This window comes from Mauremys mutica, chromosome 2 (assembly GCF_020497125.1).
Source record: "Mauremys mutica isolate MM-2020 ecotype Southern chromosome 2, ASM2049712v1, whole genome shotgun sequence".
Lineage (NCBI taxonomy): Eukaryota > Metazoa > Chordata > Testudines > Geoemydidae > Mauremys > Mauremys mutica.
The window spans coordinates 273,750,841-273,769,851 of NC_059073.1; the positions used below are offsets into that span (position 1 = coordinate 273,750,841).

General features: G+C 40.2%; 1 protein-coding gene across 2 annotated transcripts in view; it reads left to right on the top strand.

Annotated features, from left to right (window-relative positions):
• DIP2C (disco interacting protein 2 homolog C) overlaps nucleotides 1–19,011 on the top strand; it is a 487,597-nt gene that overhangs the window by 372,913 nt on the left and 95,673 nt on the right. For both annotated transcript variants that reach the window (XM_045006686.1, XM_045006687.1), the window contains 8 exons: nucleotides 8,125–8,248; nucleotides 8,595–8,704; nucleotides 10,839–10,941; nucleotides 11,253–11,317; nucleotides 12,238–12,331; nucleotides 12,481–12,600; nucleotides 13,376–13,490; nucleotides 18,310–18,449. In XM_045006686.1, coding sequence (XP_044862621.1) covers nucleotides 8,125–8,248; nucleotides 8,595–8,704; nucleotides 10,839–10,941; nucleotides 11,253–11,317; nucleotides 12,238–12,331; nucleotides 12,481–12,600; nucleotides 13,376–13,490; nucleotides 18,310–18,449 — 871 coding nt within the window. The remainder of the gene's footprint in view (nucleotides 1–8,124; nucleotides 8,249–8,594; nucleotides 8,705–10,838; nucleotides 10,942–11,252; nucleotides 11,318–12,237; nucleotides 12,332–12,480; nucleotides 12,601–13,375; nucleotides 13,491–18,309; nucleotides 18,450–19,011) is intronic.

The window sequence follows — 19,011 nt, forward strand, 5'->3', positions numbered from 1 at the left end:
TTGTTGCAAGTGGTGTCGTGTGGATTTTGAGAGTCCCTTCTCTTCCCAACCCTGCTTCCATAGTTTCACTTGTTTCTTTTTGATGTCTCACCTTAAGGTCCTTCAGCCTAGGAAGATGTGGCATGTATGTGTGGTAATAGTCATGGGTAGGCAATGTATTGGCTTTTCTCAGGAAAAAAGGTGTTACCCCGATGGCGAAGAGTTAAATAATTATGAAGCAAACCTCCCAGGTTAGTGAACGTAGTCCAGAACTCCTGCATTAGTGTTGCACCAGATTAGTATGGATACGACATTATCAATTAAAGAAATAACAGTACAGAACAGAGTGGGTTGAAATTTCCAATACCTTTTGTTTATCCAATAGACTTGTTAGGAAATAAGTTGCAATCTTTTACTTTAATATCCACTACGTAGATTTTATTAAATGAAATCTACATGGTTCTCTGCTTGCTTGTGAAATCTTATAAATTATTAACTGTTAACAGTTGACCAGGTAGTAAGTGGGAACATAATCACCCTGCCTCATGTTGTCCAGAAGACCCCAAACCCTGTTAAAATAAATGTTTTCTCTTCCTGTAGCTTTCCAGTGCCTTATATTTGGCTCTGTTATGAGCAGAAGTTGGCAGATCACTTCCTTGTAGTGTGTGTTCCCAGGGGTCATGTTACGGTGGTTCCATATGATCTGCACTCCATGATCTGTACTGGGTTCTAGTTGGTTTCTGGGTGAAATTCAGTGTTTTAATTTTGGTCTGAAAATCCTAAAAATGGGACCTAGCTATTTGAGATTTTCCTTGTTCAGTACTATAGTAGTTGAGATAATTTGAAGTGCCTTTTTGTTTAGGCCCCAATTTACCAAACAACCCCTATTGAGCAAATCAGGTAAGCATATGTTTTTCAGAGTTGAGGCCTTAAATGAGAGGTAGTGTCTTCTGTGAAAGGTCCCCTACACTGGCACTCACTCCATTCCTTTGTCTAGCCCATCAAAGCCATTCTGCTGGCTCTCAGGGCATGTAGCAAATCTTATCTCTTTGCTCAAGCTTTTGAGGAGAGGTGAACGAAAGGAACACTCTTGCTGTTTAATTTCTGAATGGTAGCTGTAATGAGGCACAGTTTAGTAGCTTTCTTTTTTCTTTTCTTTTTTTTAACTGGTATATACACCTAGAGCAATATAGACACACTTTAAAAAAAAGAATCAGAATTAAATACTATATCTTCCAGCAGTCTGCCTGGGTTTTGTCCCCATTCACTAGTTCACCTAAAACTACAGTGGTTACTTGTAAACCACAAGTGTAAGGGTTTTATGACAATTAGATTTGAACGGCAGCCACTGTAGCTTTTCAACTAGCAAATGCTGAAGGAAGCCCAGTAGACAATTGGAATGAGTTGTAGACTCGGAATAAAAGAAGAGAGCCTTTGCTAATTTTGAAGTGTCCCTAGCTCATAAGGGCAGACCTCTGGGAGAGCGATATAGAACGAGGGATGAGACAACATTGACTCATGTCAGTGTTTTTATTATAGAGTGAGGGATAGCTCAGGTCTGAGCAGTGGCCTGCTAAACCTAAGGTTGTGAGTTCAATCCTTGAGGGGGGCCGATTAGGGGCAAAAATCTGTCTGGGGATTGGTCCTGCTTTGAGCAGCGGGGGTTGGATTGGATGACCTCCTAAGGTCCCTTCCAAACCTGATATTCTATGATTTGTAATCCATAAATTTGTGTAAATCAGTAACCAGTCTTTATGATGAATTGGAGGATTTGTGCAATGCTAGTGCTGTTTTGTTTTTTTTAATGAAGTCGTGGACCACCATTCAAATTCATTGGGAGATACTAAAGGAAAGAAATTAGTGGCCTCTCTTTTATGCTGAGTAGGACAGTAACCTCTGTCTTAGAATGACTTGCTGGTCTCCGGCATGTTTGGATAAGATTCAGCAAGGATAGCCATGCAATTTATTTGTCAGCTCTACAAAACTCTGTCTGTTTAGCGATCTCCTGAGCAGAACTGAGTGAATTGTTGATTTTTTTTTTCAGTTCAGTTACCAGAAGCAAAAACTCAAATTATTAAAAAGGAAAAATAATCAATATGTTTCAGACAGAAACTGAATTTTTTCAGTATTTCTCACAAAAATGAAAAATCAAAAAAATTTCATTTGCATCGAAGAAAGCATTTTGAATGTCCTTTTGAAATGAAATTAAACTATTCGTTTCAACAAACAAAATGCCAAACTGATTTGTTTTGAAAATGTCAAAACTAACTTTTCCTTCCCTCTCCCACTTTTTTTCCAATTTGGCTAAGTTGGCAAATAGTTTCATCCTCCCCCAAAGTGCTTTGTTTTTTCTTATTTTTTTCTTTTTCCCAGCAAATTTACCATTTGACCAGACATTTTCACCCAGTTCTGCTGCTGCGGCTACTGACAGCTGTGTGAGATGAGCAGCACTTCTCCCAGAAACTGATACTACGTGATTCTCTTATTGTCATCTCTTTGTATTTTTAAAAGGATCACTTCCCTTGTCTGGATTTTCATAGAAGCAGAAGTAAATGAGAGAGCTCAGTGCTGAAGAATCTTCTTGCAAAAGAACGTTTTTAATTTTGCCAAGCTTAAACTAAATCTCTGACAACTTGCAGTAAACAAAATTAATGTGACAACTTCTGAATGTCTGAACTGAATAAGTTATATAATTCTGTTTGTTATGGATCAGTTTATTGTCCCGCAATATTTACTCAAATATCAGCATATGCTAGTTCAGATAATCATGTTGTATAAAAAGATCATTCTCTGGAGGTACAGAATCGAGCTAATGCAGGCAAATGAGAAGTAGTGGGATGTATCTGTTCTTTATTTGTTTTTTTCCTTTATTTGCTTTTTCCCTTTATTCACTAGTTATAATTAAGTGATATTCTTAATATGAGGGGGAAGGTACACAAAGACCTGATGCTATTAATATAGTAGTGAATTCAAAGCAAAAGTTTAGACAGAAGGGAAGACCAGTTCTGAATTTTGCAGCTTAGGTCCAATTATAATTTTTCATGTAATTTTATTATGTCAAATGAGTATAAATAAAATGATCACAACTAGTGAATAAAGGGAGCTGCAGGGGACTGTGCCTGTGGATGGTCAACATAAACAAAATGTCTCATGGCCCACCAGTGGATTACCTTGATGGGCCGCGTGCCAAAGGTTGCCAAACCCTGCAGGGTTGCCGAGAGCAGGTTCAGGCCCCGATGAAAAAAAAATTTCGGGTCCCGCAGCAAGAACGGACCAGCTAAACAGGGCCGGGGAGGCCGGGCCCCCTTCCAGGCCCCGATAATTTGTACCTCTCGTTGGCCCTGGACCCCTGGGCTAAATGAACTGAGAAGTGCTATTTTGTTCTGATAAAGGGATCTGAGGGGTTCTATTTCCATCCAGCACCAAATTCACTGGTGAATGGAAGGGCCCAACAGCACAGATTCAAGTCCACCCCAAAAGACAGAGGGCTTGGCTACACTTGAGAGTTTACAGCGCTGGTCATCCAGCTGTGTAGGAACAGCGCTGGTGTGTGGCCACATTTGAAGCATTTGCAGCGCTGTTGGGAGTGATGCATTATGGGCAGCTATCCCAGCGTTCAAGTGGCAGCAACGTGCTTTTCAAAAGAGGGGGGTGGGGTGGGGTGTAGTGTGACAGGGAGCGGGGGAGAGAGAGAGAGTGGATTTTTGGAGCCGACACTGTGTGTTAGCTTCCTGCCTTGCAAAATCAGAAAATGTTCCCGACCCCTTACTCTTAATTCTTAACTGCAAACAGCCTGCATCCAACGGACTCCCTTTCTCCCCTCTGCCCCCGCTGTCTGTCAAGCAAACACTCACTCCCTGCCTGCCTCATTCACAGGGATTATCTCATTTGATTGTTCACAGTCAGGTACAGATTGATCACAGCAAACAGAAGCTGTGTTTGTTTTTTAGATAAGCAGCTCCTGGAGGGGAGCACGGAGCTCCGAGTTCACAACAAAACAAAGAGAGGCTGCATAACAAAACAAAGAGAGTAATTTAGTTAAAAGCATTCTGGGATATCTGCTAATACCTTGGAGGCCAATAACAGCACTGGTGTGTGTCCACACTTGATGAGCAGCGCTGGATCACCAGCGCTGCACTCGCTACACCCCAAGCAGACCAGGTGTTCAGCCAGCGCTGCAGCCAGGGAGTTGCAGTGCTGGATGTGCCTTGCAGGTGTGGACAGTTACTAAGTTGCAGTGCTGGAAAGCCTCCACCAGCGCTGCAACTCTCAAGTGTAGCCAAGCCCAGAGAGTCCAAGTGGTTGTACCTTCTTGGCAGACAGATCTATACCTCATCATCTTTACAGATGAGGATCGTGAATCAACAAGCTTTGCTGTCCAAGCATAATGTCCTCAACTAATCAGCCATGTCCAAATTTGTGGACTAGTTTCCTTAGGCCTCGCATGAGGAGTTTCGGGTGTTTGCTGTGGACACTTCGACCAGGGTAATGGCCTATGCAGAGGGCTACAAAACTTCGGGATTGCATCAGATTTCCAGCAAGCCATTGAGGACTTTCCCTTTGATGGCTGGACCTTGTTCTTGGAAGACTGACACTTCACTCTCCTTTAAGGACTCCAGGACTACCTTAAGGTTCTTGGGAGCATACATGCCATCCAGGCAGAGACACCTCTATGGAGCTCAGCAGCAGCAGCAGTATTCCCCACAGCACTCTTGTGAATAACTCTTTGCCCCACCTCCGCAAAGCAGCATGACTACCCCAGAAAGAGGGATAGATCTCACAGTAGGAAGCAGTTGGGCTCAGGGCTCAGCCAGTCCACACATCCTCCCTGGGTGCCTGCTAAATGCCCATTTTGACTCCTTGGTCCAGAGCACTGTTCAGTCGTTGCTCTGCCCTTCCCTCTCACATCCTTTTGGGGACAGGCTGGCCTGTTTTTACAATGCTTGAGGCTTGATTATTTTTGACAGTTGGGTCCTACACACTGTCAAATCAGGCTAAGCCATCCAGTTCCTCTCCATGCACCCTCCCCATCCCCTCTCCCAATCCCTCTTCAGGGACACCTCTCATGATACACAGCTCATCAAGCAGGTCAGCTTTCTGCTGGTGATGGAAACAGTAGCGGAAGTCCCACCAGGACTCTGGGGCTACGATTTCCATTCCCAGTACTTCCTGGTACTAAACCCCCAGGATGGGACGAGACCCATATTTGACCTTCATGGCCTCAACAAATTTATCAAATAAATGAGGTTCCACATAGTCACTCTATGGGCTATGACTGGTTTGCTGCTCTGGACTTCAGGACACCTATTTTCATGTGATGATTCTACTGAGCCACAGGAAGTTTCTTCATTTTGTTGTGGGAGAATACCATTTTCAGTACATGGTGCGTCCATTTGGCCCCTATTCCACCTCTCGAGTTTTCTCCAAAAGCATGGCTGTGGTGATGGCATATCTCAGGAGGGAGGGAATCCACATCTTCTCATACCTCGATGTCTGGATGCTGAAGAGGAGGTTCTTGCACACGTCAATGCCACACTGCATTTGCTTGACTGTCTAGGACTCATTTAAACAGCAGACAGTCTATCTTGGCTTCCACTCAAAAAATCAAGTTCATTGGGGCCCTGTTAGATTTCACAGGGTCAAGAGCATTCCTGATGAATGACCTCTCCCAGGCAATTCAACAGCTCTGACTCAGTCTGCAGTCTCAGCCCTCCATGACAGTCTGGGTGCATCCGAGCCTATTGGGACACGTCTGCTTCTTTGCAGGAGGTCCAGTTTGTGAGGCTGTGCCTTTTCCCCCTCCAGATGTGGCTCAGGATGGTCTACCACCCTGCCCTGCCCTGCCCTACATTCTCTGGACAAATTGGTTTGCCTTCCTTCACTAGTCCTAGACTCCTTGCTCTGGTGAGAGTCCCCATGCAACGTGTGCCAGGGAGTCCTTTCACTCAGCCCTCTCCAACCAAGTCAGTGGTTACCAGTGCTTCCCTTCTGGGTTGGGGGAGTGCATCTGGACCTGCTGAAGGTGCAGGGTCTGTGGCTGAAACAGGGAGTCTCTCTCCATATCAACATGCTGGAACTTCAAGCCATCCACAATGCATGCCAGGCTTTCTGGGACTGTACAGACATTCAGTGGTTCACATACATACCAACAATATCACCGCGATGTACTGTATGAACTAACAAGGGTGTGCATACTCCAGGTTACCCTGCCTGGAGGTGATCAGCCTGTGACAATTCTGTATTGAAGAGGACGTCACTCTGGCAGCAGTCCACTTGCTGTGGGTACCGAATCATCTCACAGACTATCTCAGTAGGATTTTCTTCCTTAGCTACAAGTATTCCCTAAAGATGAGTGTCCTGCGGGTTGTCTTCGCAACATAGGGCTTTCCCACAATTGACCTGTTTGCGACATGAGAAAACAGAAAGTGTCGCCTATACTGCTCTCAGGCTCCCTCTCTGATGCCTTCCACTTCAGCTGGCAGTCAAATCTTGTGTACGCCTTTCCTCCTTTTATGATCATTTTTCCTGTTATCCTCAAACTCAAGATGGATCAGGCCAAGGTCATCCTCATTGCTCCCGAGTGGCTGAGACTGTGCTGGTTCTTGGATCTTCTTGCACTGTCTGTTTAGCCTCCCATACCACTTCCTCTCCATCTCATCTTGCTTGTTCCTCTCCATCCCGTCTTGCTTGTTCAGAACCATGGCCAAACCCTTCACCTTGTGCTCAGCTCCTTGCACATCTGTATAGCTGCTGCATGGCTGAATGAAGAGGAAGAGCACTGTTCGGCAGCTGTCCAATAAGCCCTATTCAACAGTAGGAAGTCCTCCAGTAGGCCAGCCTACTTACCGAAGTGAAAGACGTTTTCGGTGTGGTCCTTGTCCCACAGGACCCAGCTGACATGGACTTCTATCTGATACATCTTTAAACATCTGGCAGCAATATCAGTGTTCCATCCTCCTAGTCAGGAAAAATCAGTTTTTTCCAGTGCCATGGTGGCAGGATTTCTGAAAGGACTCCTCTGCTTACATTCTCTGGTCCAAGAGCCAATCCCCTTGTGGGACCTAAACACAGCTTTGGTGTCTCTAATGGGGCCTCCATTCAAGTCCCTTGCATCCTGTCCACTGCTCCTCTAGTCTCAGAAAACCATGTTCCTGATACCCTCCTTGCAGAGATAATGGCTATGTGAGCTGCAGGCTTGGATGGTAGGGCCTCATCTACACACAGATCTCCGAGGACAAGGTAATACTGCAGCCTTCATGAAGGGACAAGCGGTCTCTGCACAGACTATCTCTAGATCCTGTCTTAAGACTGCATATGAAATAGCTTCAGCTACACATCCTCAGCAGATATGTGCTCATTGGCTGAGAGCACAAGTGACATTGATAGCGTTACTCAGTGACATTTCAGTATTAGGCATTTACAGGGAGGCCATGTGGTCAGCCATACACTTATGGACCCTTCTGTTATTACCGCATCTTCCAGAGTGAGTGCGGGCCTCAGTAGAGCAGTCCAGAGTCTACGTTTTGGTAGACTCTGAGCCCTCCCAGATGGGGTACTGCTTGTGAGTCACCTACGTGGAATACACACCTGCATTTACTCAGAGACAACGAAACAGTTACTTATTTTGAGATGTGATGCAGATGTGTATTCTATGACCCACCCTCCATCCCCTCTGCATCAGAGTCTCCTGTCATGGACCCGAGGGGGGTCAGGACGGTGTTGTCTTTTATAGCCAGAGCAGGGACCATAGTCACAAGGCGTGAGCGCCATCTCTCTATGGGTACTGCTAAGCAAAAGTCTTGGCTCCAGCGCACTGGGTGCACACACACCTAAGTGGAATACACATCTACATCATTCTTCGAAGAGCCACATTTACAGTAAGTTAACCGTTTCTTATTTCATAGAAGATGCATCTTGTGTAGAGATATAAAAGATGAAGCCATTTGATGGCATTAGTCCTTTGAATTGATATATATGGTTGTGAGGATGAATATATCCAAATTATAGAACTCCTTTGTCAGTGTACAAGTTAAGCCATTATATTTTGTTAATTAATTGTAAAACAAACTACAAAAAAAGCATGTTGCATGCAGTTAGTTCTAGTAAATTTCACTTTTTGCTTTTCTTATTTTTGTGATCAATTAGGATGCAGGAAGCCAACAAATCGGTTTCTTACTTGGAAGTTGTGGTGTTACTGTGGCCTTGACTAGTGATGCATGCCATAAAGGACTGCCTAAAAGCCCTACAGGGGAGATACCACAGTTTAAAGGTAAACTCATCCTCATTAAACCTACATCTTGTACAAAGATTCCACATGTGTTACTAAATAGCCCTTACGAACATGTCACAATTACACCATTAGTACTTTTGAGGTTTAGAAACTAGCCTCAACATAGTAGGTCCTAATGTCTATGTACAGAAAGTATAATAATTAATAATTCTGGTTGGTCTACTCCAGTGGGGATATTCACATGAGTAAAATAAACAATACTCAGCCAACCACACCGTAGAACCATAGAGCATGTTTGAAATAGACTTGCGTGCAGAAGAATTTCATTCTATGTACTATTTATCCAGCAGAAACTCAGCAAAAGCTGTCTTTGTCTGTTTCTCAGGGTGGCCAAAGCTGCTATGGTTTGTCACAGAATCTAAACATCTTTCTAAACCTCCTCGTGACTGGTTCCCACATATCAAGGATGCAAACAATGACACAGCTTACATAGAGGTGAGTTAATAAAGATAAATAATATTTTCCTTATGATCCATTGCATAAGACACTTCTGAATAACATTAAGATAAACATAACTATGTTGTCACTGCTTCTGTAAACAATGAGCATCCTGTTTACTTGCTGATAAGTAATTTCAGTATAAAGAGGAACTGAATATTATATGAAAGTTAATATAATATTAAATAGTTAACTTTGCATTTCTAGAGTCTTTTTGACTTAAAGGTTTCTACAGCACTTGGGGCTCTGATTCAGCAGTGCTCTAAGTACAGTCTTAACTTAGAGCATTCATGTGCTTAACTGCTTTGCTGAATTGGGATTTTAGATGTTACAGTGATGGACGCTTCACAAATAAGTAAGCTGCAGCAGTGTGGACGCTCAACTTTTGCACTTCCAGACTTGATTTTTTTTGTTTGTTTGTTTTTGTTACAACTTTCATTAAAGATAAACCAAACTGACTAAAAAAATTAACTTATCAATAAAGTCACAAAGCTATAAAAAATAAGAGAATGCAATATAATGCTTAATGTCGCTTCTCCTAACACACAATGAACTGATGACGCCAAAGACTATGAAGGGGTGGGAGCTGGAAGTCCACAACTTATTAAATGGCAGGAATTCATAAATCATGTTAACTTGCTCTCACTGAGATCATATGTATATTGACTCCCACAATGCGATATGTAGTCTGAATGACCCATGTATTCAGGGGAGTTCTGTCCTATCTTGTCCTTAAAACTAGACCCTCTCTTTGCTCAAGAGGAGTCCAGACTTTCTCCAGCTGCATCTTTTGAGATATGGAAATGACTAGCAAAGTGTATGGTGGACCATCTCCTCAGTGCCTTAGAAACTGTCATCTTCTTCCCCCTTAGCTTCATTTGAAGTTCTTTTCCTGTCACCAGGCAAACCCCCCCTCCTTTTTTTTTCTTTGCCCACATGGCTCCTACTCAATGTAACTTGCTGCCACAATATTCTATAGGACTTTTCCTGTCCTGCCATAGCTCTTACTCACCATACAGGCTTCTGACTGATCTGTTCAGACGAGGGATCACCAACAAGCATCACCTAAAGAAATTTTCTCCCTAGTATTTGTGGACTTGAGTATCCTCCTAAGGAAGAGAAGCTGCTTGTTCCTCATCCTTTGTTAAAAATCTTGCCTCCCGACAGTCAGTGTATGGGGTTAAATTCCCTCCCAAAAGACCCGCTTCAGGAAGGGAAAATTAGCATAGCCGGATGCATTTAACTTTTTCAGGTGTAGGTTTTTCTCTTCCTTTTTTCCTCTTTTGAAAGGAGCAAATGAATTAAATAATGTTAGCATTTAAATAATCACAAGGGAAGCTAATGCCCTACTCAATTCAAAGTGGTTGGGATGTCCCATCTATATGCTTGATAATGTTAGTTTTCTGAAGGAGTGGGTTAACATGGCAGCTATGCATATGTATTGAATGTTGATGGCTATCTTCATCATGGAAGAAGATACAGATTTTGTTTAAATGACGACTTAGAATTTGCAGCCTACTGCAGAAAGTACCAGAAATTGTGAGGACTCCAAACTCAGCACCGTGATTCTTCCCCATCGTCTCATTATTTTTAATTCTTACATTTAATACAGTTGTGTATTTCTGTTTGTATCAATCCCTCACACACATGGATGCAGCAGCCACCCCTCTGCTGGTCATGTTCAGGAGGGCTGCCTGAATAATTTAACAGATGACCAGTGAGAAGTAACTTCTCAAATTTTTAAATCTAGCCAACGTATTACTCAGTGATGTCTTACTTTAGGTTACTCAGACTTCTACTGCTGGTGTTGCTAGTGTGATCAAAAGCAAGGTTAGAATTAATATCAAATGTAATTCTCCCACCATCCCTGAACGCAAACAGCTGAAGAGTTCCTGATACCACATGCCTAAAAAGACACCTTCTCCAGGAAAAAAAATGGGGTTTAATAAAAACTGTTTCGCAGCCTTCATTATAATTCTTCCTACCTGTGAAAGCTAAAATAAAGTAACAACGTTCATCAACCAGCCTTTGTTTCTACATGTTAAATGCTTTGAACCTAACTGCCAAACAATAAGAGCAGTGCTACTGTTGCATACAATATAGTAAATCTTTAACAACACATCTCTTGTAGTACAAAACGTGTAAAGATGGAAGTGTGCTTGGGGTGACTGTGACAAGAATTGCACTGCTGACCCACTGTCAAGCTCTTACACAAGCATGTGGATATACAGAAGGTATTAAACACATTCCTCTTGTTTCAACCCTGCCTGACTGGGGTCTTATTTATATAGGGCTATATTAAATATTTCTAGATTAAAAATAGAAATTATGTATTCATTGCATTTTTGAATGTCTTTGAGATGTAACAAAGAGAAAAGGCCTTGCCAAGACTAATTGTACTATGGAGAGTTACTGTGAAAGTTATGCTTTGAAGTCATCAGTCATGTTATACCAAAATTTACTGTATTTCCTTCCTGTAAATGGTTTTGCTTTGGGTTTATGCCATGCTCAGAAAAATAAGGCATATTTTGTTTTTATTTGATAGCTGAAACAATTGTGAATGTACTAGATTTCAAGAAGGATGTTGGCTTATGGCATGGGATTCTTACGGTAGGTAACTTTTTCTTTTATGTGAATATTTGAAAAAGAACTTGTCTAAGCTTTTATCATCAGATGTTGGGATGTCATAAGATTTCTTCTAACTTGATCTTGTTTGTCGTAAAATCAGAAAATTACAGTTTAGAGCCGATGATTCTTGGCTAGTTAGCTACACCTTTACCTAACTAGCACAGTAGGAATTCCTCAGTGAATCAGGTCAAGTGCTTAGTTGATACAAACTTCTCAGTTGCATGGTTCTGAGGCCTACAGTCTTTGCAGGCACTGAATCAAGAACAACAGTCCTCTGTTGCTTCAGTAAGATCCTCATCAGCTAGAATTGTTATATTGCCACTGACAAAGTTCCTCATCATTCAAAACTACCTCCTCTTGTGGTGTCTCCCAGGGATTTTGCTTATGTCATGTATTATCATTGATTCCACTTCCTACTTTTATGCACTACTAAATTAACTTTTCTGGGGCTATGGTAGCTTTTCACTCTATGTAAAGACAGGGTTTTCTAGGTGTTTAAATTGTTGCATATCTCTTTGGGTAAAGGCAATTCTTGTGAAATAAGGGTTAGCAAAATTGGGCCTTAAATTCATCTCTGAAAGCAAAAATGCAACCATCAGTCACTCAACCTTTGGCAGTTAAAGCATGCTTTTGTGCCACATTTCATATTGCTGTTGTATAAACTAAGTGAAAGAAAGTGGAAACAAGTGAACAGCCTTTTTTACAGTTATATTACAATTTTCAGCATTGGGGTTTTTTTTGTTTGTTTGTTTTGTTTTTAGCGTTTCTTATTGGTTTAAACCAGAATTCCTAATTATGTACTTATTGACTTGATTCACAAGCTAACATGATATAAGCTTTGTCCATTGCTAATTTTATGCTGTTTGGGGACAAATCCCTTGTTTACTTTATTTTGATTTCAGAGCGTCATGAACATGATGCACGTTATAAGTATCCCATATTCCTTAATGAAAGTGAATCCACTATCATGGATACAGAAAGTCTGCCAGTACAAAGGTAAGGATCAGAAGAGCATAAAGATATTTTTGAAAAGTCAAACTCAGAAAAGCAAGTTGTTGCTATTGAGACTATTTAGCTGTAATTTACTCATTCCCACATCTTAAAATAACTTCTACACAGCACATTAATAATTTTTTCACTTTTAGCAAAAGTCGCTTGCGTAAAATCCAGGGACATGCACTGGGCATTAGTGGCACATCGAGATCAAAGAGATATCAACCTTTCCTCATTGCGTATGCTAATAGTGGCCGATGGCGCAAATCCTTGTAAGTGATGCTTGTATAATAAAACAAAGAATATGATTTTTATTTCCTGTCTTACGTTTTAAGTTTCAGTCTTCAGTCACATTAGCAAAAAATGTTTAACAAAAGTATAAGGTTTATCTACTGCAAACTACACAACATTTATGGAAACAGTAATTAATTTTGGATTTTTTTAAAATGTATTTTTCCTTAGCTAATCCTGAAGCAAACTTGATATTCCGCATAACGTAAGTTGCAGTAAATCCAGTTTTGTTTAACATGACAGCCATATAGACTGAAATAAATTATCTTTAATTTGTAGAAAGAAGCAGAAGGTTTGCTTCTGAGCAACAGAGAATTTGGGGGGGTGGGGATATTTGCACTATTCTAGACAACTGCATCTGGATCACTTCATGAAAATTAGTATTAATCAGAACTTTCTCCATGTAATTTTTAAGATACAGCGATATAGATCTTCTGCTCATCTATTGTAACTTGCTTTGAGTTCCTAGAGTAAATCCTTCCTTAATGTGCCTTTTGTTAAACATATTGTATGTGTACTTCACATCTTAGATCCATCCGTAGTGGCTCTTCTACCCACAAGCAATGAAACGATTTATGCCTGAAAGCTAATCTTTAATATACCATATATAGTTGAGCTCTACCAGATATGATGTTTTCCAGATGTCATCTAGATCCTTTTGTCCTGAAAACCCATGTACATGCATCAAAATGTTTTGTATGTGAATAGCATTGTCTCAGAAGTCAGATTGTTTTTCTTCTCTGATTTTTACTCCAGGGTCTATTTCTTCCTGTGATGCATTTCTTAATGTCTTCCAAAGTAAAGGCCTAAGACAGGAGGTCATTTGTCCTTGTGCCAGTTCACCAGAAGCTCTCACTGTGGCCATTCGAAGGTACTTTGTTACACAATTAAAAAAAAACAGTCTATAGAACAATACGTTTAAACTAAAAAAATGAAAAATTATATTCAAGCAAGATTAAGGCTGTATAGTTAGCATTCGCATTATCCATCTTGTATTCATCTTTGTACTAAATAGGACCTGCAGAATGTGTGGCACCCAAACTAGTTTTGGAGAGAAAGAACAATATGATCAAGTTCATAATATAATTTTAGTTTAAAATCAAACAGGCTAACATGCAAAACCTGTAAAATCCCACAATAAAGCAGCGAATGAATTAAAAAGAGGGAATTTTAATTGAATTGCAAGAGTGGGAAAATCATGATTTAGAGCTCAACAACCAGTGTCTTTCTGGAAAATTACAGCAGGCCTCTGGTGGTCTTTGGCTGAATGGCTTTTTTCTTAATGATTAGAGAAGCTCCGTAATCCCCTGGAAATGTGTTATCCGCTCGGTTGTATCTATGCCTGGAAATGGGGTGTATAAATTCCAACAAAAATGCCAGACCTTCATATTTACTCATGATTGTGGGTAGGTAGTGGCCACCTATCCCAAGTTTGTGACACATTGTGATATGATGGTGTCAAAGTTAGACTCAGGACTCACAGTTTGTCAGACCATTCTGTTTTATTAGCAGCGCTCTGCTAATAACACCCAGATAATGTGAGCACCATGCAAGACACAAACTATCTTATTTATACAGATAAAAGGGCGGGAACTAAACAAAGGGACAAAGAGAGCAAAACTGTAAAATTTACTTGGGGCATAGCATGCATATCCTACTTCTTTACTAACTCTTACCGATCTTCTGTTAATGTTTTGCCATTAGCACCATTGTTTATGCCTAATGTTTCTTTTCCTGGCACCTGTATTTCAATATTTCTTATTTCTGCTTAAAGGTACATACAACATTTCTTTAATCCATTCTTATTTTTACAACATAATTCATTCTACTTTCACAATGGGTAAAGACATAACTGCAGCACATTCCAGTGTATGTGCCGTAGTATCATGACTTTGTTCAAAAGTGGAAACTCTGGAGAGTGGGTGTGTCATCCTAGATGGTCAGTTCAAATGCCCTTCTAATGTCCAGATTTCTAGAGCTGTTTTTCAATGTATAACCTCATTAAGGCATCTGATTTAATATTGTGAAGCTTTGTAATTACGTTAAATAAAATATATTCTGCAAAGCTTAAAATATAATGCCTGTTAGGGAAAATTTAACCTGATTTTTCAAGTGCAGTTTTGTGGATTACTGCAGGAAGAAAAATAAGATAACAGGAATGTGTTTAGCTAGGTCCCAACTCCGTTAACATGCCTGGGAATTATCCAGCAATAATTTATACAATCCAGGTCAACCTTCCTTTTGTAATCCATATCACCTTGGGGAGGGCCACCATCAGCACTGTTTCCCTTTTAACCTGGTCCTAGAACTGTTGCTAGGACCTCACTGCCTTTTTGTTGTACTAAGGTTGAAAACATGGGGCTGACCCTTTGCTGTACCAGACATTAGTACCCTGAAACCTATTGGCCACCTTCAGTGAATACCTTCCCCTAATCCTGATTCCAGTTTTGATTTGTCAGGGAACCAGACCACTTATTGACAAGTACCTGCACTGGACACCTGCCAAACTGAGACGTGAACACATTACCACTTAACCTACCCACCAGGCCACTAGGCTGTGGAGAAGACAAATCACCCTCAAATCTGAAGCTGCAGAATGGCGGCATTCTATCAAATGTTTGAACCTTAATGCATAATGGGAGGTCTGGCCTTTTTAGCTTTAGAATTCTATGCTAAAATCCATTTTGAACTTTTAAGGGTCCATTTTCATATTATGTACCTTTAATAGGTTACCTAAGAGGTTTTATTAACAAATAAAATAGATAATGAGTGCAAAGTATTTTTTATTTTTAGAACCTTGTTCTGCAATTATGTAGCAATCATCTTGTTACAGGGAATGCTATTGAACTTGTAAATGCTTGTGTAATCTCTGTGAATAGCAAGATAATCTTCCTGAACTCTGAAACGTTAGTATCTTTCACATTCTATTCAAACAGTCATTCTTGACGGTAAAGTCATTATCACACAAATTCCACAGATTAGCATCTGAAGCATGTATTAAAATGACTGACTACAGATTTGCTGTACACAGGGTTTCCTGTTAACACTGCAACTTCTTCAATATACTTTTCTAAGCTGTGATCGATAATTATAGATGTTCCTTCCGAGAATACTAAGAAAAAGCCATTCCTCTTGTAAAATGCCTGTATAATTTAGAAAAAGGCAATTAGTGTTAGATTAATTGCTGCTTTAACCAGAAACTCAAGGCATAATACCATAGCTGAAGGCTGCAAAAAAGTAATTTCATGTGCAAAACAGTGGTCAAGATATTTTTGTAATGCCACTTGATGAGCTGCCTCCAGCAGACTGCATCTGGCCCTGATACTGCCAACACGTGAGTGCTTAACTTTAACCACACAAAGGCTTCCATTGAAGTCAATGAATGCAGTTCATAAGCCAGGTGTTCTATTGTACATGTTTCTAAAAGGGAGGGAACTCTGTACTTTTGCACACACAACCTTTTTAATCCAAGAATCTCAAACTACTTCACAAATACTAAATGTTTACATCTTGAGGTAGATTTGCATTGTCCCCCTTTTACGCACAGGGAACCTGAGGTACAGATATGTTAAGTGACGTACGCATATTCACTTAGCCTGTGAACTGGATGGAAATAAAACCCCTATCTCATTGCCTCTATTTCTTAATCTCAAAATGTATCCTTCCTGTAACGCACTTAAAGATCTTCATATTCTTTTCTTAGAAATAACCAGTATGCAGATGGAGTTCAAGTTCTTAGCTTTAACCTAAAAAGTTCTAAATGTCTTTGAAACGTGCTTCTTGAATCCCCTTTTCTTCTCGGGTGATTTTTTTTCCCCATAATTGCTTAGTAGAGATACTCATGTTAGGGATGCCCTGGTTTCGACTGCATAGGGCTGATAAGACATATTCCTGAAGGGGACTGTGTGTGTTGGATCTACTCCCATTCTTGATCCACCAGACCCTGGATTTGTTTAATAAAACAAGGGAGATGTATGCCAAAAAGTCTCATGTTGGCTTCTGCTCTATTAAAAGTACCAGTATGAGGAACTTTGTGAGCGAATTGGAGATGGAAATCAGTGAAAACAGGCATTTTATTTTCATGTTTAAGAGCGTTCGAACAATGTAATGTGCGCGTGGGGATTGGGAGTGAGAGAAAGTTGATCAATAATGTGGTTGAGAGCTCCTTTTAAATGATGGAAATGTTACTCATCATGGCTGCCAATTTACTAGCCTCCATTTGTTATGCTCTAATGCATATTTGAGCTTGCCCATAGCCTTCTTTGCTGATATTGTAATTTCAGAAATGTCTCATAATATCTATTAATTGAAATTTATTATATAAATCACTACGAGTCTTATTTGAACATGATTAGCTAAGGCCTATCTAAGTATTTCAAGCATAGCAGAGGAGACATGATATATAAAAAGAACATTATCTGATAACACAAGCATTTGTTATGATGGATTACACAGCACAACTGCAAAAAACCAAGATGCATATGGGCTCTTACATTGATCTTGAAAATAGTTTAGTCTGTCTCTATTACATGCGAGCAATATCTCTAACCAAATCAGCATTGTTATACTCCATTTTACATTGTAAAGTACAATGTAGTGTGAGTCTCTTTTCCAGTTTCACTCCGACTAAACTCAATAACTTACATGAGTCAACATTAGTTTGTTCAAGCTACATACTGTATATGTATAATTGTATTCACTAATACAATGTGCACATTTATACTGAAACAAACTGACAAGGCAGCTATGCCTGAGTTGTAGAATAATATAATATCTTACGAGTGAATTTAACCAAACATTGACCTAGAGTCACAAAGGAATTGTCTTTCACAATGTCTTGAACTTTTTGTAATGTAATGGTGAAAATTACAATGACTGCACCTGATAGTTAAGAGTAATAAGCTAGACAGTAATGCATTAGAATAATTAAGTTATGCATGTTAAAACTGTGTTGATAAAATTATTGCTGCGTGTACTGAAACTTGGCATTGAATGTATTAAAAAATATCTTCTGTTCAAAGGCTGATGCCTAACCATGTGGCAAAAAAGTCACATCCGTGGTCTAAGTACAGAACTGGGAGTCAAGACTACTTCATTTCTAATCCTGACTTTCTGACACTCACTCTATAGCCCTGGTCACATCACTTAAACCTAAATTCTAAATTGACTAAGGTGTCTCAGTTTGGGCTTCCAAGAATTGAGGCATCCCAAATTGCTAGAGGTCTGATTTCCAGAAGCATTTGTCTCTAGTTGGGCATCCCAAAATCACTAGTCAGTTGTGAACATTTGCGCATTAACCTCTCTCCATTTCCCTATTTGTAAAATGGGGCTAATGCCTCTCACTAGGCAACTGAGTGAATTAATGTTTCTAAAAGTTTTTGGAGGTTAAAAAAAATTACAGTGGGTGAGATTAGAGTTATACTTAGCACTCTATAGCAACATACTTCTGGGTGGACACTGACAGTGAAAGCTGGCATCTCTAATTATCAGTGACTTGGAGAAGAATTATGTCAGATGTAGTAGGGCGGATGAGGATGATGTGGAGAATAAATCAAGATTAAATCTAAGAAATGCTAATATTTAAGACAGTATCGGAGTATTTTTGATGATAATCCGTTACAAATGAGGAAAAGATAATGGTTTGCCTGGTGAAACATACTGCCCATTCAAGTTATTGACACTTGTTGCAGGCCAACAGATGACAGCAATCAGCCTCCAGGCAGGGGAGTTTTGTCCATGCATGGTCTCACCTATGGAGTAATTAGAGTGGATTCTGAAGAAAAGCTTTCTGTCCTGACTGTGCAAGATGTGGGCTTGGTGATGCCAGGAGGTACGGATTGGCGCAGCTTTCTCTGAAATATGTAATATATAGAAACATGAGCCTTTTTCATTAATTATACTATATAACGCTATTAATAGAAATATTTTCCTAATGAAGATTAGGATGTATATACTTTAAAGTGTACAATCTAAAAATATGATCAAACAGAACTCTCTTTTTTCTTGGGATTTCCAATATACATTTTCTCCCCAGTATTTACTGTGGTCACATGCTCAGCCTCCACTCATTAGCCACAGATTGCTTTCATTTTAAGTGGTCTGGCAACACCTGATTCTACTCCATTGTCCTCATGAAGGCATGCTCAGCACTAATGCATTACCCCTAAAATGCCCAGAACAAAATTAATTTGGAATCCTGTATCCAGAGGCTAGAACACAGGTATCCATAGAAAAAAGAGTGACCCAGACCAAGGTATTTTAGATTATTTTCCTAATCTACTGTAAATATAAATAAAACTGCTTGCTGCAGACTTGCTGAACATTTCCGCAAGCCCCTTTATTCAGACACGATTATCTTATAAGAAGAGGGGATGTATCTTAAGCGGATGGTA